Source organism: Calypte anna, chromosome 4, assembly GCF_003957555.1.
Source record: "Calypte anna isolate BGI_N300 chromosome 4, bCalAnn1_v1.p, whole genome shotgun sequence".
NCBI classification, from domain to species: Eukaryota; Metazoa; Chordata; class Aves; order Apodiformes; family Trochilidae; genus Calypte; species Calypte anna.
The window spans coordinates 5,368,077-5,391,479 of NC_044247.1; the positions used below are offsets into that span (position 1 = coordinate 5,368,077).

At 44.7% G+C, this 23,403-nt stretch overlaps 1 protein-coding gene across 1 annotated transcript in view; it reads right to left on the reverse strand.

The window, feature by feature from the left end:
- The window catches only part of GPC4 (glypican 4), a 69,014-nt gene that overhangs the window by 19,163 nt on the left and 26,448 nt on the right, over positions 1-23,403 (reverse strand). The window contains exons 2-3 of the mRNA XM_030448853.1: positions 19,487-19,645; positions 4,662-5,053 (exon numbers count right to left, since the gene is read on the reverse strand). Coding sequence (XP_030304713.1) covers positions 4,662-5,053; positions 19,487-19,645 — 551 coding nt within the window. The remainder of the gene's footprint in view (positions 1-4,661; positions 5,054-19,486; positions 19,646-23,403) is intronic.

The following is a 23,403-nucleotide window of genomic DNA, read 5'->3' on the forward strand; positions in this document are numbered from 1 at the left end:
TTAGTTGCCCATGAAGAAGGAGCATCTGCCACCTGTATCCTCTCAATGCATGAGGGACACATTTCAGTTCTGACATTTCCCCAGGAAGGTTTGCTCTTGCCTGAAGGGTGCTCAGCTTCCTCCGATACAGGAATATGAACTTAGTCCTGAATAAGGTCACATTCCCTTTATGTCAAGCCAGGGGAGACTGCACAAAGAACAATCAGACCTTTGCTGTCTCACTAAACTTTTAGATATTCAAAAGATAATTACAAGGGACACTTTTTCTACTGAAATTGGACTGTGGTGCCATAGTATTTTTCATTATACAGGCCTTAATTCTTATTCATTCATCGTTCTATTACTTTCATCACCGTTTCTCCCAAGCTAATGTCTGGTCCACATTTAGCATCCACAGCTCAGGAGATGCAGCTGGAGGCAAGGGACCTTTATGAAGGCCAGAGGCAGGTTGGCCTATGTTCAGAGCTTCACCTTGGGCTCCATGGATGCCTCATTAGAGATGAAGCAGCTCAGAGCAAAAGGGGTTAAAAAGCCACACAACTCTCACTCCAGCTTTGGTTGTGGGAAGGCAATCACCTGCCCCTCCACAATTTTCTTCCATATAAAGTTTGAAAGAAATTCCCTCCTTGGCTGCTGTCACACTTCATTGGTGAAGAAATGCTGATACCAAGGAAGCTGAGACTCCTCCACCCACCATTAACATCTCCAACAGCTTCCTCTCTTGAGGACAACAGATGAGGGGGTAGATGTATTACTCATATGAAGGTGTGCATTATTTTATACTGCTCATATCCAAGCTTCCAAATTAAACACCGTTTCTTGCATACAACTTTGAAGCTGCTGCCTTTCCCAGGTTTCACAAGGATGGGCTTGAAGCACCTTTCCAGCAGCCCAGCTGCTGTGGTCACCACTGCAACTTGTGTGGCTTTCAGCATGCAAATGCTTGCTGGGATCTGGGAGCCTCTAGAGCTCCAAGGAGTTCCTCAAATGATTGGACACAAGGAAAGAGGGAAAAGTGGTAAAAGAATCCCTGATGAACAGTTCATCAGCATAAATCTCCTGGGGTGCTGCAGAAAACTCTCCCCACTTCTGAAAACTCTCACCTGCAGGAGGTCCCATTTGTACATCCTCATCTGCACCTCTGCAGAGAGAAGGTGACACAATCACAGGGATTTGGTGTCAAGTGGCTGCACATTTCATCTTTCAAGTCCCTTTGCTGCTGACCTCCAGGCAGGACTCCCTTCGAAGCCCTTGGGTCAAGCAGGCTCCTCCCAACCCTAGAAAACACTGCTAGGGGCCTCAGTCCTTGACTTCACCTTTTTCTCCTCTGCCCCCAGCAGGGACCTCAATCCCATACCCATAGTTGACCTGCACCAAACAAGCCCCTGGGCACTTCTCCCTCAAAGGTGTCATGACCCTTGACGGGGCTACAGATTTAATTGCATGTAACTAATTAAGGGCAAATCTTTGCAGCTTGAGAACTGCTCAGTTGTAGGTTCTCACCCTTTTTCAGTCACTCTGGGCTCTGGCTTGGATTTGCTCCTTTTTTCCACCCCTAGCTGGGGCAGGAAATGTCACTGCTGGCAGCAATTTAACCCGGCCCATGTTAGTGCTTGTCGGGGGCTAAGTAGCCAGGGAGTTATTAGGGGATGGGCAGATTTCCGTCTCCCGAAGGCGAGGGCAGGAAGGTCAGAGAAAGCACCAGGCATCAGCAGGCGACAGAGGGAAGCACTGGAGGCCCCCAGCCCCTCACAGCCTCAGTCTCAGATGCAGGACACATCTCCAGAGGGCATAAGCAGCATCCTGGGTTTTCTTCTTGCATTTACTCCTCAGGACCGGTCTGGAGAACTTCGTACTTTTTGGGTCCAAATGAGGGAATTTGAGGCGTGAAGATTTGAGCATTAAATTTGTTTTTTAGGAAGTTAGAAAAAAGCCTCTGTTATCTCTCCGTTGTGTGTTTGGGCAGCAGCACACAGCTTCTCATCTATTTGATGTTGATTTAAAGTTCTTTCCTAGCATTCTGGCTCAGATATCAAGCATACCTGCAGCTTTTCAATATTCTTTCTGCTTTTTCCACTTTACTGACAAACTCACACAAACATAATACCTTTCTGAACGCATCTCCCTAGTGAAGGTGTGAAAATATACAGGATCATTAAAACACCATCAAGGCTCTTCTATATAAAGTGCTCCTTGCTCTCCTAATGGCATCCCAAGAAAGTAAAAAGCAGCTGGGTCTTGCAATAGTTTTGTATTTCTCAAACTAAGGGTTTTCATGTAAACACTTAGCTTGCTTCTTACGAAACATATAAGTAAAACTAATTTGCATTACGTTGGATATTTTTTTCATAAAGAAGACTAGAAGCTTTATCCTTCAAGTTAATCCCTGGTACAACCAGTCATCTCATTACAACTCCTAAGCAAAAATTATATGGAAGCAAAGTCAACAGAGTCATTATATATAGCTCAGCAAAGCTGGGGTAATCTCTATGTAATGTGGAAAGCCCCAAAACACAACCACAAAAAGCAGCAGACATAAAACCATCAGCTTTTAAACTCACATACAGATTTTTGCATTGTGTGCTGCAGAAATTTGATGTTATATTTCCACTGAGATTAAAACACTAAAGAAAAGATAGTCCACTGCTGCAATTCAAGCTTAGGTATTCAGCAGCAGGGCCTTGATACCACTTTGAAAATTCTATCTGTTGCAGGATTTCCAGTGAAACTTGTGGAACTGAACTGGTAAGGGCAGTAACTGTGATCATCCACAACACATAGCTATTTTTGCAGCTGAGTGGGTCTCTGGGTAAACTTCCACACTTGAGCAATTAATTCTAGAGTTGAAGGCAACTCTACACTCAAGGATCTTCAAAAGGGAAAGAGAAATCACGATGCCACCTCAGGTTCACGACTCTGATTCGTAACAGATGCAGAAACTGTAGCCCTTGTGGTCCCATGTCAAGTCTGGAGACATTTTGATGAATTCTGAGCAGATGGAGCATAAACACGATCCCTCACCCATGCACGTTTACTGCCTCTCAAGTGATTGCACATTCCCAAAACCTGTACTGGAACTTAGCAGATGGACCTCCCACCCGAATACTTCATCCACGCTCTCCAGCAATGAAAACCCTTTTTCCCTTTCCTTCTGACCACAATTATCTACCACAATGCTATAGAGCCAGAAACAAGACTCACTAAACTTGATACCCCAACCAAGAGGTTGTCAGGCACAGCCAGTCACTTGGCATGGAGACACAATGCTTGGCCTCATGCAGCACCAACCCTCCCTCTCCCTCCTCTTCTTCCCACCACACAACAGCATCCCAGCAAGACTGGAGGATTTTGTGGTCCCATAAGAGGGACACCACATATCACCCTTGGAGCTCCACAGCACTCACCTTCAACCAGCAGCATGCAGACATGTCTCATGTCAGAGGCATTATTAAATGGGGATGCAAGGTGTTCAAAGGACCTAAACCTGTCACTGTGAACTTAAAACTTGGTCCTAGAGCCTGGGTAGATTAGTATGGCAACTCTTCCCTTGCTAATATTTTCTGCCCTACCCCATACATGCAGACTTATCACAGGCCATTTTTCTTATTTCTTTTCAAGAAAGATTAACGTGGAAGCAGTTTTTTCTTTCCAGGGAGACAGTATTTTATTATTAGTCTTGTAAGTCAAAGCAACTTGAATTATTATCTCACTTAACGATGCTGCTTGTGCTACCTCCAAAATTGCATTCTGCTTCAAAATGTACCTGCTCAGCCATTCTTGTCTGGTTTACTTATTTGTTTGTTTTTTTTTTTCTTTTTACTTTTCTGATGCTTAGTGTGACTCCAACTACTGCCTGTCCTTTCAGCCTGACATTTCATTACTCTGTAACCAGGCAGGGAAAAAGTAAACCTCTCTCTACCCAATTAAATTATTATACTAAATCTTCTGTAGGCCACAGGAAATTAGCTGAGTTTGTTAAAAGAAAAGCCCAGACAAATCTCATATCAAAACCAGCCACCCCACTTAAACCACTCTGAAGTGGTTTATAAGAAGAGGGAGGTAAACATTTCAGAGATCAACACATCACATCCCTTTGACATCCCCCCAAAAAGTGACTTTCCCACAGAATTCTGAGGTCTCACTGCGTGTGTAGCACCAAGTACATCTGCTCCTGCCCTGTGCATGGGGCTCCTGCTCACTGCTTTCACAGAAGCAAATTTGCTGATGCTAACAGCCTCTCCCCCTGCCTGGGAGTGAGGAGCAAATCACCAGCTGCTCCATAACAGATGCCCATAGTATCTATGACTCGCTGTAATTTGAAGGCAGTATTAAGAAGACATGACCATTACACAAGCAAATTTTTTTTTTTTTACACATTACACAAAATCCACTGCAGAAGGTACTTAATTTCCTGCTGGCTGCTGTTCCCTAGTGAGGACAACATCAACTTGGGGAACATCCCTGCTGCTGGGCTGCAGCATTGGATGGTGGTGCCCACAGAATCTGCCTCTCCCATGCAAGAGCACAGCCTACACAGGTGGAGTTCGGTCCCACCCGACCTCAACAGCCACCAACGCCTTTAGGTACCTAGTCAAGACAACACAGAAAGATGCTACCCCTCACAGGTCCATGGGACATGGGAATAAGGGGACGGAGCTCACCGCAGACACTTTGCTCACGACGTCCCTCGCGACGGCCAGGCCCTGTGCAAAGGTGCGGGCGGCCACGAACGCCCGCGTCACTTGCAGCTTGAGTTTCCGTGGGACATCCCCGAAGGGCTTCAGCTGCTCGGTGTACTTGCTGACACACTCGAGGTACTCGTCCGTGAAGTGGTACTGGGGGTTGACCAGGCGGAACATGCGCTCCAGCAAACGCGCCCAGAAGTCGTTGAGCATCTCCTCCAGGTTGACGTTGCCGCCCACGTAGTAACGCTTCAGCTCCACAAAGAGGTCCTTGAACAGCTCCGAGTTCTGCATGTACAAGCGGCCATATGTCCGCACAAACATGTCGTTCAGCGACTTCTCAGCGTTCTCAAGAAGTTCTTTGAAGAACTCTAGAAAAGGGGAAGAGAAAATGTGATCAATGCTGGCGCTGTGTTCTCACAGTTCTCTGACCACTGTCATCGCTTAACTGGAGAATTCGGCGCTATGAGACCAGCACCTAAGGGAAATGGAAAGTTAAAGGACTCCCTAAAAATTTTCAGTTTCTGTATCTCAAAAATTTTTACTACTCTTCATAAAGCAACACCTCCCAGCCCCTCTCCAGATCAGAAGGCCTGGATGTGTGAAATATCTTTTGATGCAAATGTAAATATGAGTGTGCCAGTCAGTAAAACGCAAAAAAAACACCCAAGAAACAAAAAAAAGAGCCAGTTTCTTATGTTGCCATTCAGCTGTCTTAAAGGAAACAATTTCAAAGCACGCGACTATCAGGAAGCAAAAGGAAAAAAAAAAAAAGGTGTTTTTTTCTTAAACAGATGTTTTATACATATAATTCCTTTCATTCTTGTCAATTCATTTTCTGAAACAATTATAAACCAGCCTCAAATATGAATGAATTTTAATACACTTTAAAAACAAACCCAAAATCTAACCTGCTGGTTCTGTCTTCCATCTTGCAAATTTGTGAGCTCTCAGGACAGGGCCTGTCTTCAATTATCTGATTTGTCCAGATAGTAGACACAGCTTCAGATGTATGTGGCAGTACAAAAAAAGGCCACAATTAACCCCGAATTTGCTAAAAATCCAAGGGCTAAACACTTGGCACAAGAACAGCAAACAATTTTTCAGATGACAAAGGATAGGCAGGTACCTTTGGGTTTCATCACTTCCTAAAAACAAATCCCCACTTCAGTTCACCCCCCAAGCTCTGCGAGCACCAGACAGCCCGGTGCCAGAGAGCGGCCACTGCCTGACCTGCAGTCACCACATCTTGGCAGTGCCACATTCATCTCCAACACCCACAATGAGCTGACCTGACAATGTCTGGCACATCTGACAGTTCAATTCAAAGGCCAACCCCCACCAAGGCAGCACCACTAAAGCCTCAGCACATGGGTCTATACAAAGACCAATCTGCTACAAAGCCTCTGCCAGAAAAGAAAAAATAGGGGAAGGGTCCATTATTAAGTCAACTACATTTGGGCCATTTTGAAACAAGCTTCTGTGCTACGTGGCTGTGGGAAGGAGCTATGGGGAGTAATGGTAGGTGCCACCAGGATGAAGCATCCCATGCAGGCAGTGCTCACTCTGGGCTGCCACCCACTCACTCCGGCCCCATGAGGGACACAGGCACCCCAGGGCATGGGCACAGCCTCTCCACCACCACAGTGGGTGCAGGCAAGGAGGTGTGTGTTATTTTATGCATGCCACCAGCAACTGACGACTCAGACCTCTGCTTTTCTGTGACTCATATTCAATAAATATTTTTTAATAAAACATGCCTCTGTGGTTATTTTTTTTTTAATCCTCAAAGGAGTCATGTTTAGAGCCAGAGGTTGTTAGAAGGTGGGTGGGGAGGGGGTATTTTGGCCCAGTGTGAATTTAAACCTTGTTAAAATGTATTACAAGCATGCTGAAGTTCAGATTTTCGTCTTCAAAGTGCTCCAGTACAAACAAAGCCTAACACAGAAAACATTTTCTGGAAAAACTGAAACATTCTTCGAGTTCCTGATGAACAAAGTCATGGGGTTGGGGGCCTGACATGGCTGTATATAATGCAGCCTCTTAGGAGCACAAGAGAAATGATCCAGGGAAGAAGAGATTGATTTCAAACACCCGACACGTCCTCTGTCCAATATCAGCAGGAACCTCCACTTTCGTTCCCATGACTGGCATTTCCTCTCCAGGAAGATTTTTTTTCTGTTGAGTTTATGCTATAGAGATTAGCTTGGTGTATATTAATTTCTAATTCACTTAATCATTTTGAAGGCTCACTTCCTTCCTTTGCTCAGACCTTTCAGTATCACCAAATAAGTTGCTTATTTAAATACTTCTGTGCCAGGTAAAAGAGCAGGAAGATGCATCACCAAACTCCTCAAAAATAACTATTTGGAAATTATATTGATGGGAAATCTATTTAATACTTCCAACTATCAGTCTAAAGAAATCCAAAGCAATGTTTTAAGCCAGAGAAGTTATCTCAAATAACAGATTCATAAATACATTCATAATACTGTAACACATTTATTTTCCTGCCTCAACTCATGGTATTGGTTACACTCCAAGGTGGAAGTTGAATAAACTGTATCCAGGCTTTAGACAACTTCAACTCAGCAATATTTTATGTGGGTTAGAACCAGGTATATAACTAATTATTCTGGGGGGGGGGGGGGGGGAAAGCAACCTAATTAACAGTGAATACCTGTGTGCCTGCAGCCTTCCAGACAGCAGCTTTCTCTTGCCCAAAAGGTAGGTAACAAAAGGAAATGAAAACCATTTCTCACCCAAACCAGCCACTTCCAAACCCACAACACAACACTTCTGAAGGAGGCAGCATCTGCATGAAAAGCCATCATCTCTGGTCCAACCACCAGCCAGCATCTTCACAGGCTGAAAACACCTGCTGCCAAATGCCACTTTCCAGGTAAGAAGGGGAGGAGAACAGAGGAGGTTGGGTGTCTGCAGCACCCACTCTCCCACCCCACAGAGAACATGCCTGCACTCCTGACTGATGCCAAATGGGACACCTTAATTACTGGCACCACTGGCTCGACCCATGGGTGGCTTCGCTGATACCTCAAGGCTCCTGGGATGGGGATGAGGTTGGGATGGCAGGAAGGGATGCTGAGCAGTTCCAGAGATGAGAGGAGACACCTCATGGAGACAGTGCAGGACATGAATGGCAACTGGCAAACATCTTCCTCCATGCAATGCACAGCTGCTGCATTAGCATTCCTAACATGGTCAGCAGCAGGAATTCATTTTTCATATACATACATATATACATATATATTATATATATGTGTATGTGTGTGTGTATGTATGGATATATAATGATCTACTCTAGCTGTTAGCATCCTTCAAGTCTGCATCTTCAGTTTCTGTTTAACCTTCAAGAAATCATCTTGGGCCCAAGAACAAACACTAAGCTTTTCTTTGAGCAAATCATAGTCAGAGACATCTGCAATGAAGAGAAGAAAGTCCAAAAGTCCTTTTTACAATTTAAATGCTAATCTGACAAGTAACTCCCTACATCTAATTAGATATTAATTTTCTTCTTCACAGAAACAAGCTGATTAGCAAACACCAACATAACCCAGCATTAACCTTGCCACCACAAGAAGAAAAATGGCAGGTTCCTCTCTCACGTCTTGACTGTTTGCTGGGTAAAATAAATGACCACCTTTCATTTGTATTAGAAGTTGACTTGTTCTCAAACAAAGCAAACACACAAAGGCCTCGGTTGCTTATTTTACAGCACTGTAAAAGCACGTTTTACAGCTGTGTTGCAAGCAATCTGTACTCACTAAATTATCACTCTGACAGGCTTCCTGTGAAAAACTGTCAAAAGCAAACATTTTTCACACATGACAAATCATACTTTGCCGATGCTCTCTGAGACACTGCTACCCAGAGGGATGGCAGGATCTCTTTTCCCTACAATTATCTTCTTCAAACTCCCAGAACAAAGGTTGGCCCCTCTGTCGACAAACAGGCTCCAGCACACATACAACACCAGGAAGGGCTTCACAAACTGACCCGGAGGAGCAGCACGTTGGTTTAAAGGTCTCCCTGGTTCTCCTGGCTGAGAGTTGTATGGAGAGCTGTCTGGGATACAGAGAGGACAGATCACAGTCAAGGCACTGGGCTAACATGGAATCATAGAATCAGCTGGGTTGGAAGGGACCTCAGAGATCATCAAGCCCAACCCTTGATCCACTACTGCTGCAGTTCCCAGCCCATGGCACTGAGTGCCACATCCAGTCTCTTTTTAAATATCTCCAGGGATGGAGAATCCACTACTTCCCTGGGCAGCCCATTCCAATGTCTGATCACCCTCTCGGTAAAGAAATTCTTTCTAATGTCCAACCTAAACCTTCCCCGGCACAACTTAAGACCTCTTGTCATGCTGAGAGTTGCCTGGGAAAAGAGACCAACCCTCTCCTGGCTCCAACCTCCTTTCAGGGAGTTGTAGAGAGTGATGAGGTCTCCCCTGAGCCTCCTCTTCTCCAGGATGAACACCCCCAGCTCCCTCAGCCTCTCCTCACAGGGTCTGTGCTACAGGATGGCTCAGTCAGCTCTGAGATAACCCGAGATGGAGGCAAGTCAACATTTTACTACCTCAACCCATCTCAGCTAAGCCCTTCCAATGCAAAGTCATCTTAATGCATGGGATGATGATCAGGACAAGTGAAGGGGTGATGGTACCAGCATGGCCACGTGAAGCTGAGCTGCCCAGTGGGACTTGAGCCACAAAACCTTTCCTAATGCCAAGAAGGATCTTTAAACTTTGTCTGTTTTGCAAAATAAATCCTGGACACTGGGGACTTCAATGCTCAAAGGAAGATGACATTTCCAATGCAAATAACTTCTAGAGATAGAAAAGGCAGTAATCTGCCATCAGACAATCTACAGCTCTGGGCTCTGTTGATTCTTTTAACACTTACAAATTTCAAGGTAGAATTTTAATGCCCAATACTCAAGAAAAGCCTAGAGATGTCATGAAACAGTAAAAAAACCTGGATTTGACATATCTGGTATTTCTGCAATAAGAGCCTTGAAAGTGGGGGGGAAAAAAAAAAAAAAAAAGAAATCTATGCTTTTATGCTTTTGAACAAACATTTCCATAAAAGTGCACAGCAGGAAACATAACCATAATTACTTTGCAATTTGGGTTTTTTCAGGTAATAAGATGAATTACCTATTTGCAGCTTAAGGGCAGAACAGCCCTGCCAGTAACCCAGTGCAGGAGATCACTGCAGCTCCCCAAGGTGCCTCCGCATGACATTAGTTTTCACTGCCAAAATAAGTCAAAACAGTATTTCTTCCAAATTGCAGATACATGAGCTACTTGAAGAAACACAATCACTCACTCCACCCATGAGGCAAAGGGTAAATCCCACCTCCAGACAACATATACGGTTCCTTGGATTTCTCTATCCAATATTTTTTTTCCTCTTGGATTCACAGGTCTTACCTGAAAATACCCTTTTTTTCTAAGTATGAAGGGATGCAATATTTTCCTGTTTCTTGTGCTAACGCTTTCAGATATATTGAGAATGGGATTTCCATATAATAGGTCTTGGGATGAGGAGAACCCACTGCTGTAGGGCACAGTGCAACCTAAATCAAAAGCAGCTCCCAGAAATTAGACAATCACAAAGGGGCATATTCCCCTTCACCCACAGGCAGGTTTGGCACTTTCTCAAGAACACTGGTGACAAAGGAAGAAGCAACAAAACTTCCTGGTCTCAGCTGCTTCCTGCCACCAATGGCACTGTCTGGCCTTCAACAGGTAGAGTGCATCAGTGTCCTCTACCCCAACAGCCACGTCCCAGGCAGGGAGTCCTCAGGGCTGAACCCACAGGTCACAAACTAGGAGTGCAAAGTTGCGCCTTGGATTTTCTGTTCTTCAGGAATTAAAGCATTTATTTCAGAGAATAATTTCACACAGAGAAGTATGGTCCACCACAGCAAGCTCCTTGCTCCTCCTCTTCCAGCAACTGCAAAGAGTTGAACTGTAAATGACACAGGGCTCAGCACCAAAAACCCCCCATGTATCATACAGCTGAGAAAATCTGAACTACTGTATAAAAAAGGCAGGCAATTTTACCCAGAGCTCAGCAAGGCCATTGAGCCAGCATGATACCTACAAATGTCCATCTGTTGGTCATGTTTGAGTGTGATGGTGTCCTTCCAAAAGAAGACCATGGCTATCATGTACCTTTCTGATCCCCAAGGCCATGGGACAGGCTACATTTCCCATGCAACAGATTTGCTTAGTTTAGAACTGTATTTTCAACTGGCCTTGTTCCCTTTGAGACTTCCAAATCAACTATGCAAACAGATACCAGGTAGACATGCAATTACTCAACACACCTTAAAAAACAAAATGAGGTTCAAAACCATGGGAGGGAACAAGGCAAATTTTTATGGGCACAATTAATCAGTTTCAGATAATTTGCCATCCAGCTTTTTTGGGTGTATTCTTAATATGTTGTCTAGATTATGATTAATTAAGGACAGTCTGTCCTAGCAAAACCTTTAATTTGCTTGTCTGTATAGACAATTATGCTTTCTAGTGTGTACAGGAGAACGCTGCCACAGAGATTAATTATAGTTTCTTGTAAAATGGTTTACTTATAAAATGTCCACAGCAGCAAGATGGATTCCCAGAGGAAGCTGCAGGCTGTGCCAGCGCCGTCCCAGCGCCTTTGCAGAGGTGCATCTGTGGCTGCAAACTCCACCCTGCAGCTGCTCCTACCATGCGAAGCTAAATTCAATCCAGACAGATAAAAGGAATTTGTAGAAAAAGAGATGAATGTTTCACAGCTCTTTTCACTTCGAAGCTGAAGCCATCCGTAGCCACGCCACTACTCCAAAGGAAACGGAGATATTTTCTTTTTTTCCTTAATGTGCCTCATTACTTTTAATACTCTTTCACTTCCGTTATTGCATATACTGCATTTGTAATTTCCACAAGGGAAAAACAAGCCATAACTTAACAACCTTTTTCCAGAAGTGTTGAGAAAACAATGAATACATAGTGTTAACACATTTATTGAATATAAACTCAGGAAGGGCGGGGCAAATCCACAAGCTGTTTCTCTGTCCTGTTTTCAAACATGTGTTAGCACTTAGTGACATGGGAAGAACACTTCCACAGAGGTTGAAGAAGTACAGGCTTACATCATGCCAGTGTCACAGCAACAGGTCTGACATGAGAGCCTCGGGAGAGCTGAGTGGGACAACATCATCTCCCCAAACTTTGCTTCATTCGTGAAAGGTTTCAAGTCAGTAACAACGACAAGGATGCAGCCTTTAAGCAGAAAGAAAGCAAGCACAAAATAACAGGATTTACAGAACTTCTTGTTTCTGGAGGGCCCAAGGGCATCATCTTTATCTGCACCCCAGAGCTGCGAGAAGCCCGGAAAAGCACATCAGAAGGTAACACACAGCCCAAGATCACTACCATTGCACTGAGACTGAGCTCATTAAAAGAATAAGGATCAACAAAGAAGAAGGAAAAAAACTGCAGGGACTGTTATCTGTGATCAAGAAGGGAGTAGGAGCACATCACATCCTTCTGTACATAGTGGTCAACTCACATCCTAGGAAAGCAGTAACAGCAGAAATGCTGCTGGTCCCAGCTCGGTCCCTCCTGCTCTGCCACATCCCACACACATCATCCCAACTTTTGCAGCCTCCTTGTCTCTATTTCCAGAGACTGCCACTTCTCACATGTCCCGTTCTGGGTCAGCTATAGCAGGTTTCCCCACTGCTCCCCCACTGCCTCCTCGCCAAGCAGCAGGTCCTTCGTTCCCAGCTTTTCCATCCTCCTCCTCCTCCTTGTGACCACCATTCAAGAGCCATCTTCCCCAACACACCTTCCTTGCTGCTGCTTCTTTACCCTCCATTGGCTTGTGATTCCCCCCACTCCCTCCACCCCCATGTCTGATTGTCACTGCATCCATTCCTAAATCTCAACTCACCTTTCAAACACATCTGTTATTTCTCAGCTTCTTTACCCTGCTGACCCACAACCAACACAGCTGCCCATCCCAAACAGCAAACATCATCTGTAAAATCCTGCATACTCCCAATTCAGAGGAGCTTTCTGGGACACTCACTAAGGTATTTCACACATTGGATTTTTCCAAGCCTCCCTTCCTACGTGCTGCTGAATGGTGGGGATGGCTTTGACATTCCCGTTACCTCAGTTCCCCTCATCTTGTTTTATCTGCACAGAGCTCTTCCACCTAGGGCCACCTCTCTTACTTGTCCATCCAGCATGCAAACAGGTGGAAGCCAAGACATTATAGTACTTTTAACACTAATGAAACCGCTTCAACTCTGTGTTGGTGGAATATCACATTCCCCAAGTCCACCAGGAGCCCCCATAACACTACCAACTCAATGAGCATCCAGGGAACCAGCTCCCAAGACCATGCAGCAAGGAGGTGACTTCTTTGTGCAGAAAGGAGGAAGAGAGAGTTAATTTTAAACAGCCAAACAATAGCTCATTGACCGGTGACAGCAATTAGTAACCAGAGAGCACCAGGCACGTTTCCTGTAGCCAAGTATAAAGGGTGCTGCCTGTATCCTTGCTTTTGGGGGAAAAAAAAAATTAAAGGGTAACAGCAGTTTACCTATCATCTTAACAGCAGAACTGCTTGGACCTGAGATGGCAGAAGACTGTTTTATCCCTTCAAGCTCATACACAAAGTGAATTTGCCCACTGCTGAAGGTTTTTGCTCAGTTAGAAAATTTAATTTCTCTCTTGCCACCCACCTCAACCTACAGGGCAGTACCTTTGAGATCTCCTCCTTCTGACATAACTTGACCTCAGAATCTTTCTTACCCTCCCCAAACAGACATCTGGTCTCCCACTGTCAGATGAGCCTCACCCTTCTCAACCAACAACACACAATCACAGTGCTCCACATACCTCCTTAAAAACCTCCAGATGGAGTGGAGCAGGCTAAATGAAAACAAAGAAAAAACAAAACTTCTCAGCAGACAGCTGACAATTTGTTTCATTACTGTTGCAGTGAGTGGGAAAGCACAAATAAAAGCACACAAGTGGGAATGTCTTAAGGGAAGTGCATTGGTGGTTGCTCCCTCCTGGTTCTCCTGAATCACTCTATCCCCATCCCAGGTAAGCACAGGTCTAAATGACTGGCTCTCAGCAACTGCTTCTTCTGCAAAATTTGAGGGATCTTCCCATTGCTTTCTTCCCTGCTTGGTATGAGGTTTGGTGTCACTGCTTTCTGGAGAGGGAAGAATGAGACTGTGCCTTCATCTAGATGTGAGTAGCATCAGGCAGACAAACCCACTACATTATCTGTATGTTAACGATGCAGTTGTCATCAGCCCATTCACCAGAGGATGGCTTGTAATGGTGGAGCTCTCTCCACCACACAGATTCAGAAGCACAAGCACCACACAGCTCTGGCACAGCAAGCTCAAAGGTCCACCACGTCTCTGCTGGTGTGACAGAGTGTGACACAACACCCAGAGCTGCTTCCTGAAGAGAGAAACACGCTGGCAGCCAGGACTAACCCCCTGGTTCTGGGCACCATGGACACAGAGGGGCCAGGCACACCAGTGGGAAGAGGCCCCAGGTCTCTGCTCTTGCAGGCAGTTTCCCATAAAAGGGTTAATGTGAGACAGAGGCCCCAAAGGGCAGGTCTGTCACTAGGGTTGCCAAATTCTAACTATAGGAGCGGCTGGGTGGGCACCTGTGGGGCTCGTCTTTCACTGCTTGCCTCTGCACTGCCTGAAGTAGCAGAGATCACCAAAAGCTTTCCCTCATCCCTTCTGTGTCACTCCTTGTTGTCAAGGCTTCCCAGCACACCTCTCTGCTGAACCCCAGCAGCAGGAAGCCAAGGGTTATCGGAACAACAAAAACTAAGTTCAGAAATTACATTCCAGGGATTTTACCCCTGATTTCTGCACACTCTGGAAGTTGTTTGATCAATGTTCTCCCTACCTACTCACCTGATAAAGCCACCAGCCAATTACTGGAAGTAATTCATACACCCAGGAGTAACACAGAACCCACACTAGGTCAAGTACCTTTTGATTCTTCAAAGATGCACGGAACACTCATGCTTTACCTATGTGGCTCAGCCCAACACAGATGAACAAGGGTTCTCCTCCAGCCCCTCTGCCACTGGGACTGCCCCATATGGCAAAGGGATGGGTAGATGCTCCATGGTCTGTGGGATGCCTGGCCAGCTCCTACTGCTTGGCTTTAGCTTCTTTGCACTTGTTGTCCCAAAGGGGTTTTGTTTTACATTCCTGTATTTGCTAATGGAAAAGTCAGTGGAAGCAGATCAGAAATGGGACTTCCAGCACTTAATAGCTTTCCAGGTCCTGGCTTGGGCTGTACCATTTCATACAAAACCTTTTGTCACTTGGGCACTGGGAACACTAAACCTACTGCCAGCCCACCTGGGGACACAGCAGCTCACATTCATCTCCTGCACATACCATTCCCATGCAACAAGGACTGCAGAAGCTTGCTTGCCTTTCTTAAATCCACAGCACACAGGAGAAAGGGACAAGACTTGGTTTAAGGGCAACAGTAAAAGCTGATAAAATGCAAGGGCAGGACAACAAGCAGCTGCTTGCAGGACTCAGCCCCATAGGGCAGAGGCTCAGTGGCCCCTCTGCTCCCAGGGGCTTGGGGCTCTGCCTGTCCCACTCTGCAACCATTCTACACAGAATCATTTCTCCCTCAGAAAAGACCTAGCACAACAGTTATGTCTGCTGAGAGATTCAGGAGGTAACTTTAACAGGAAAAAACCTAAGAATCTCTTATCTAGGGAGCAGCAGAATAGCGGAAATGCTAAAGAAGAGTTATGGGTTATGTCCTGTCCCTGCTCCAATTCCTCAAAACAGCTGAGCCATTTCCCCAAAGCACTTGGCTAGCAAAGCCCCCAGTGTGGAAAACTTCATCCTGAAAGGGCAAAAGAGGTGAAAGTTCAAGTTTAATAAATGGGACTAAGCATTTATGCAGTCTTAATGTCACCATTAATCCTATTAATGTTACTAATCCCTGGGAGAGGGAAAGGCACTAACTGGTGAAGATGAGACAAAGAAAAGGAGATTTCAAGAAAGAAAAGAAAAAAAAAAGAAAAAAAAGGAAGAAAGAAAAAGAGGAGGGATGGGGTGTCTAAAGCCTTGACTGCTTCTGTGCTGGTTCTGTGGCACGATATGTCATCACATTGCACAGATGTGGCTTTCCCAGGACTGTCATTATCACAGAGGGAGACACATGGCCAGAGTCTCACCCACTAATTTTTCAAAGGCTATAAATGTATCAGAACTCACATGTGCTGTAAAAACCAGCAAATCTTCATCTCTAAAAACATCTAGGAATGGAGAACCCAACAACCCCCAAAGTATTTATTATTTTATCAAAAAAAGCATTTCCCTTACTGCTTAAATTATATACTTTACTGCTACACTGGAATCAGGTTAGTGGTTAAATTACAACAGGAGAGACCCCCCAGGGGTAAACATAGCTGTACTGTAAGCAAATATTGAGACAGGATATCTAAGATATGGGACTCCAAAGCTCCAGACTTCTCCCAGTGCCTGCAAACTGAACGGGCACAGCAGGATCTGATGCTGTCACATTACACATTAGGAGCCGAAATGACTTATGGTCAGCCCTTTGGGGACAGATAATCAGCAGCTTGTTCCATGTTCCTGATTAAGAGGAGATAATCCATTTCTGTATGGCTTTGGTGTCAGATCAGAGCAATTTTGGCAACAGTTCCAACAGCACACAGCGCTCCAGCAACAGCTGATACAAACACTCCAAAAGCCACGGGGCATCAAAGCCTCCATCCAAAGGACGTGCTGCCACTTTGGCTGCAGTTTTGCAATGGCAACTGCTGCAAAGGTCAAGAACATAAGGGAGGCAGCAAAAGTTTCCCTCTTCTCTTGGGCCTGAATGTCAAAGCTGAGAGCTCAGCAGCCCAAGAGCTCACAACAAAGTGAGCTGGAGGACACAGTTTGCTGCTTGAGCTGCATCCTGGAGTGGCCCCTCTCAGCACTGGGATGTGTCAGCCTGCAAGAGCAGTGAATTTGGTGTCTGCAGGAACTCGTATTGCCTGCTTGGTCACTCAACACAGCCATAGTGCAGAAGGTTTCTTCTTAAAGAGTGCAAGTTGCACAGCTCACTTTGGCTCAGCTTTATTTTCATTTGAATGAATTTAGCTACTAGTAATGAGGCATTCCAAAAGAGCTGCAAGCACTAAAATCAGAGCAGGAAGAGTTGTGGAAGGGATCATGTGCTTTTCCAATCTCAGCTCTAAAGGATGGGACAATTACATGGGCCTTGATTGTCTCTTCTTCCTGTACTTACAGCACATTACACAATAAAGAGCAGGAGGAATTATGTTCAACAAGGAGAATTGAAACATGCAAGGTAGAACTGACCATCCGAGCTGATGGCCAAGCACCATGACTGAAGCAGGGAAACCAACACACCACAAGCAGCGGATCACTTAACAGCAAGATCTTAGAAAAGCAAAACTACCACAGCAGTCTAAGGCACAGCACTCCAAAATTTTTGCAGGAATCTGAGGACCTCAGAGGGGATGCTCCTCAACTTGGCCCAGCCACCATCAGAGTGCTGCTGGAGAGGGGGTGCCTTCAGCCTCAGGGTGCCTAGGCTGGAGGGAGAGAGGCAGTCATGATTAAAAGTCTTCCAAGAGGTACATGATGGAGGATGGTAATCAGTTTATCTCTGCTTCCACCCCAAGTAAGATTAAACACAAAAAAAAATCTCTAAATCAGCTCTGTCTGCAGAAAATGAAGATGCTCAAAGAGAGAGCCATTAGGCTTTGGGACAGGCTGAGGAGGCTGCTAATTCTCCTTCATTAGTTTCATACAGGGCAGAGGGGGCAGGGCCAGGCACAGTAAATGGAACGGGAATACACCAGCCTCTTCTAGATTTGCCTGTCAAATAGGGCTAAGATCAGGATGAGATGGGCACTGCACACACTGTGAGGGGCTGACAGAAGAACCACACAGCACAAATAGGTCAAACAGAACTTCTCTATCAAGCTCACCCATTTTAAAGCCTTGTGCTTCAAGAGGTGTCCAGCTCAGCTTAATATCCCCCTGCTGACACACAGCCCTGCAGCCATCCCTCATCCTACGAATGGGCAGACCTAGCAATATGTCTGCACCACACCAGGGATGCTGATAGAGTGAACCATGCATGTTCTCTTTTCAATGCAGCATTTCAACAAGGCTCGTTGTTCATTTAAGGTAAAGCAGATGCTGTTCCTCCAGTCTCTTTGAAATGGCTTATCTATGGGCTGGATTTCATTAAGTGTCTTGTTCTACATTTAATAAGCTTGCAAGTCTAGACACTTCAGTTCTCTCTCTATCACCTCTTTGGTGTACCAGCAGGTAGAGACAACAGGGTTTAAGAGGGAAATATTTAGCCAGCAGATTTAGATGCTATCAAGATGATTGCATAATTCCACTTTGACTCATTACAATTTCATACCCAGGGACTTTTTTCCTCACCCAAGTGCCAGTCTGTTTTGAAAGAAAGGGGCTACTATATGCTACAGTAGTGTAGAGGAGTTTCCTGGGAGGTTCAAGGCATAGACTTTGGGATATTAGTAGAAAATCCATGTTGAACCAATGACCAAACGAGGGAGAAAAAGGTCCAGAGGTGCTGTGTGATAGAATCACCCTTTGGTATCAGATGGTAATGATGATGTATGAGAAGAACTAAAGTCTCAGCAACTCAATCCACCTGACTTTTCAGGTATTTCCACGTGCAACTGCATGTCACCTCATTCCCACAGTCAACAAGGCCAACCCAGGCAGGAGCCTGGTGCCCTGCTTGCCCTTCCTGGGGATACCCAGGCAGAGGGACCGCAGTGATGAGAAGTACCAAGGCATCCACAGAGCCCTGTGGGAACTGCCATGACCAAGTGATCAGCAGCAAACCTGAGAGATGCTGCTGGGTCTTCAGATGGGTGCTATGCCCAGTACCTGGGTACTGACTTCAGCTTTTTACAAGGGGGATGGACCAGATGTACTGAGGCACTCTCAAAAATAAAAAAGGCGCCTGGCTGTAAGGGCAGGCAGTGCTGGAAGGGTGTGTGCCAGATACTCCAGAGGGAGTTTCTTCCAGCAGCTCCCATGAACCAGGCATGCCCTATGGAGACCCAGTCTGAAGGGGCACCACCGTGGATCCAAGGGCAATGCAGAGAGCAGGCATTTGCTTACCAGTCAGCAGTAAGTGACACTCGAACGATGGGAAGGCAGCCGAGACTTTGTTCGCTTTGCTCCCGACCCTGCACCACACTTGAACCTTTGGCCTCCACACAAGACCAGCTCTGTGTTTATCTGCTGGTCTGCTTACCCCTGAAGGCTAAGTGAGATGGATATAAATCCTGTTGGTGCACAACATGCTGGGAAAAATCAGCATTTTTGTGGATGGGAGTTGCAAGATGTGCACATTACAATTACACGTGCTGTGGGGATGTACCAACAAAACTAACTGCAATCTTACATTAAGAGCAGAATGTTTGTGTTTGTTTTTTCCAAAAGATTAATCAGAAAGAAGATCTCTTTCTTTGGGAAACAAACAGACGTAATAAGCAAATACTTCTCTCTCATGGGATTACAAAACAAGACATGCTCTGCCCTCAGAGCCATGAGTCATGAACTTCCCCAGTAAAAGGGAAAGCAGAGCAGAACAACTGTATAGAGAATAACAGGATGGGAATTTTTTTATATTTTATATATAATAATAAGAACAAGTTCAAGGTCTCCGCACTTACCATCAAACTTCTTGTATCGGGAACTGAACGTAGTTTGTAAGTGATTGCTGAGCTCTACAACAGCATTTCTGAAGTCATGTTTACTCTGCTGACTGTACTTCTCCTCCATTTCTTGTGAGCAGCATGTGTAGCCTTGCGAGCAGACTTTCAGGTGGTCACCTGAAAAGCAGAGAAGAAAATAACCTGAGTTTAAAAGTGTCTCTAGGCAAGGGCAAAGAAATCATGGAAAACCCCTCTCAGTCCAAGTGCTGGAGCAGGAATATCAGAACCTGATTCTGTAAAGGAACTTAATAGCAACACATGTAAATACCCTGCCTTGTCTTTCTGCAAAAACACTGAAAAGTGTTTATTCAGGTAATAAATGGAATAAACAGATGCTCATCTTGCAAAGTATAATTTGAAGAACCAGCAAATTGACCTGTATATAATTATGCTTTCTTCCATGCAGTTTTTGCCAAGTATTTTAATTAGTACATTTCATTCAGTTAATACACAACACAGTAACAATGGCAATGGTCCTTTTTGTACAGATTTTGTACAAATCCCTTTTTCTGCTACCCTCCACCTCCAATTATCAGAGAAGAAGCAATCACTGATACTAAAATATACTTATTTATGCCGCAGCTCATGAAAAAGCTTTGTATTTCTTTCCCAGCTCCTAAATTTACAGTTTTCTGTCATCATCCGGGGCAAAAACTGGGTGTTTGTTTCTAGAGAATTCAGACTTTTCCTCCTTCACCCTGAAAGATAATTCTCTCCTAAAAGTCACCTGACTCAAAGTGCTTCAGTATCTACCACAGGTCCATTTCAACATCTCACAGACAATCTGGGCACAGAATCTATTCCCATATAATTTGCTTTTAGAGCAGTGCAAGATGAGGCTGTCCTTTTCTACTGACACCAGTAAAATGCTGCTGTTGGGTTTTGTGGGACAAGACAAACTCCTTGTGTAGCAACTCCCAGCTCCAGCTTCTCTGCTGGGTCCCACCACACAGCACTATCACAGGCAAGAGGGTGCCTTGATTGTCTCTCGTCAGCTCTTTGGAGTTGTACCAACTTAGGCAAACGGTGCAAATTTTTGTCAACACTGAAGATACGATCAAAACAAGCAGTTAGGATGAGAACTTCATCCTTCCAAGTCAGATGGTATTTTAAAAGATGCAGCCTACACGTAAGCTGCTGCCTTCTCTCCCATTTTACACCCCGATGCCAGACCTTACCCTTCAGCACAAGGAGGCAGATGGAGAAGGCACTTCCACACCTGCTCACACTCTGGAAGCCACCAACAACCTCCAACCACCACTGAGGGCTACAGACTCACAACACCACCTCCAAATGTCTTGTCAGCTCCCTGCACAGAAAGCAACTTCTTCACTCCAGGCTGTTAAAAAAGCCATCCTGCCTGCTAGAGCATCAGAAGTGGCTTTAGAGAGACAACAGCAGCTTTCACACAGGGCAAAGCAAAGCCTGCCTGTGACTAACACAAGCAGCTGCTTCTCTACCTGCCTTGTGCAAGATCTTGTAACAACATCTCTTGCCCAGCTATTGAACCTTTTGCGTCACTTTGGATGACCTTCTAGCCCAAGAATGTTGGTATCTCCCCTTTCAGACATTTAAGGGCCATTCTAAAGTCAGACAGAAAAATGTATACACACATACATATATAATACATCCCGAAGAACCTCCTTTCCTAAATCTGTTTTCCTTCTGCACTTACAGGGTTTGTTTGTTTTCCTTGACATTACAGAGACTTTGACCAACAGATATTTCTGCCACCAGTAATTTATTGCACAAGATAGTCCACTGCTCTTGAATTACAGAAAGCTCAAAGTCTGTTACTGGAAGGAGCACTGATTAGGCAACAGCCTTCGGAAAACACAGAAAAATCTCACTGTCTCCTTCCATACATATTTTTCTTTCTAGACTATTTCCTTCTGTCTCAGAGGAGCACCTCCAGCAGCAAACACACAGCACTATGGGGTATACAGCACCAAGGGATGCAGCTTGGTAAGTCATTAAAAGAGAGGGAAAGGTGCATCCAGGATTTTTTGATGCAGCCCAACAAATCCATCCTGGAGCGCACTGGAGGACACCTCTACAAGCACATCTTAAATGCAGTCACTAAATAAAACCCAAAGTGTCCAAGTGCCAGTGCTTTATTTCACTTTGAATCTCTTTGGTTAGGTTCCCATACAGGACTAAGGGTCTTGGACACAACAGGAAACAAATAAACAGCAGCAAAGTGCTAATTACAGCCTGAGTGACAGCTAATTTCAAGATGTCAAGATAATTTAATTTCAAATCTCTTGAATGTTGGGTATTTTTCTGCATTTCTTATGTTGGAAATATTTTACCTGAAATGCACTTAGTGATTTCAGCATGTTTCCATGACTCATGCCTGCCTTTGGTGGTTACAATTTACATACTTCCCATTCTTTTGTGTTGGAGGGGTAAACCTCCATCCTTCTTGGCAAATTCAAACATATCAATAGAGGAATTTCTTTTCTTTCCAGACACTTCTGAAGTTGTCACAGATGCCCTTGGATCCCCTAAAATGGTGGTTTCAACAACTCCAATTTATTAATGATTAAAAAAAAAATTAAGTCAAATATATTTCTCAAATACAAGTAACATTGTTTTATCAATTTATACCATTAAACTAAGGTTACCATCCCACAAAGCAGAATAATTTTTTTTGTGATCCTCTTTGTCCCAGATTTGCACCATGCCTCCTCAGGACACACAAATCTAAGCCAGGAGAATACTACTGACAGTAAACCAAGCTTGCACAGTTCCCATTTGGTTGATAGTTAGAACATTATTCTCTAAAATGCAACTGAGACATTCAAACATGAATGACCAAGCAATCTAATTATGGAGCATATTTCTCAGTCATGTCAGCACTATGTGGTCTTGGCTTGTGATCAAGAATTAGTTCTGTCTGGAGCAGAGGAGCTCTGGCTACTCAGCACTAATTGCAGGAGGATGCACTCTGTTACCCAGTGGTAGAAACCAAAGTTTAGGGCTCTGAGATGCTTTTCTTGCATTTTTCTTATGCTGTAGTGACCAATGGAAAATCACTGCAAGACATGGAGGCTCGTGTTTTCCCACAGGAAGGGTTGTCCTTAGCACCTCTGCATTCCTGAGAATATATTCTCACCTGAGCAAAGTGACAGGCATTGACACGGTTTATAAGAAATCTGCCTTTGTTTTGAATTATTTGAAATGTTCATCATCCAACCATGGCATTCATCCCACTCCTTGCAGGGAGAGCAAACACCCAGCATCCCATCCATCACCTGCCTGGGGGCCAGATCCATCCCATGCACCTTCAGTGAGTGGCTGAGGTGTTGGGAAGCAAATTCCCACAAAGAGAGCCCCTGAAGCACAGCAACATCAGCCAACAGCTTCAAAACACAACAGTGCTACAACCACAGCATGCAGGGGGATGAAAAGGAAGCCTGGACAGGAGCACTGCCAGTGGACCACAAGAGCAAGGATCAGTGATGCACATGCAAAACACCTAGAGCTGAAGCCAAGACCAAAGACAATGTTTTTTGTTTTCCCACCAGCAGTGAATTCCTCAAAGGAAGAAGAGTGAAACATGTGAGTATGTAGGCCCATTTAAAAAGAAATCTAATGTTTACATGTATTAAGTAAAAAACACTCATGGTGTGCACTCTGTCAAGGACACATTCGGCAATAATTACTTCCCAAGTTAAAGCTCATCAAACAATGCCCAAAGAAGGCAACTCTTCATCTACTGTTGAGTGTTAAAGACTTGGCAGCTTTTGTAATTTATCACCATGAGAGAACAGCAAAAATCTAACTCTGCCACAGCTTCCTTTCAAGTTTGGCTTTTTATTGAATTGTTTGGCAGGGTATGCAATCATCACATCAGGGGCTGAATGGCAAAA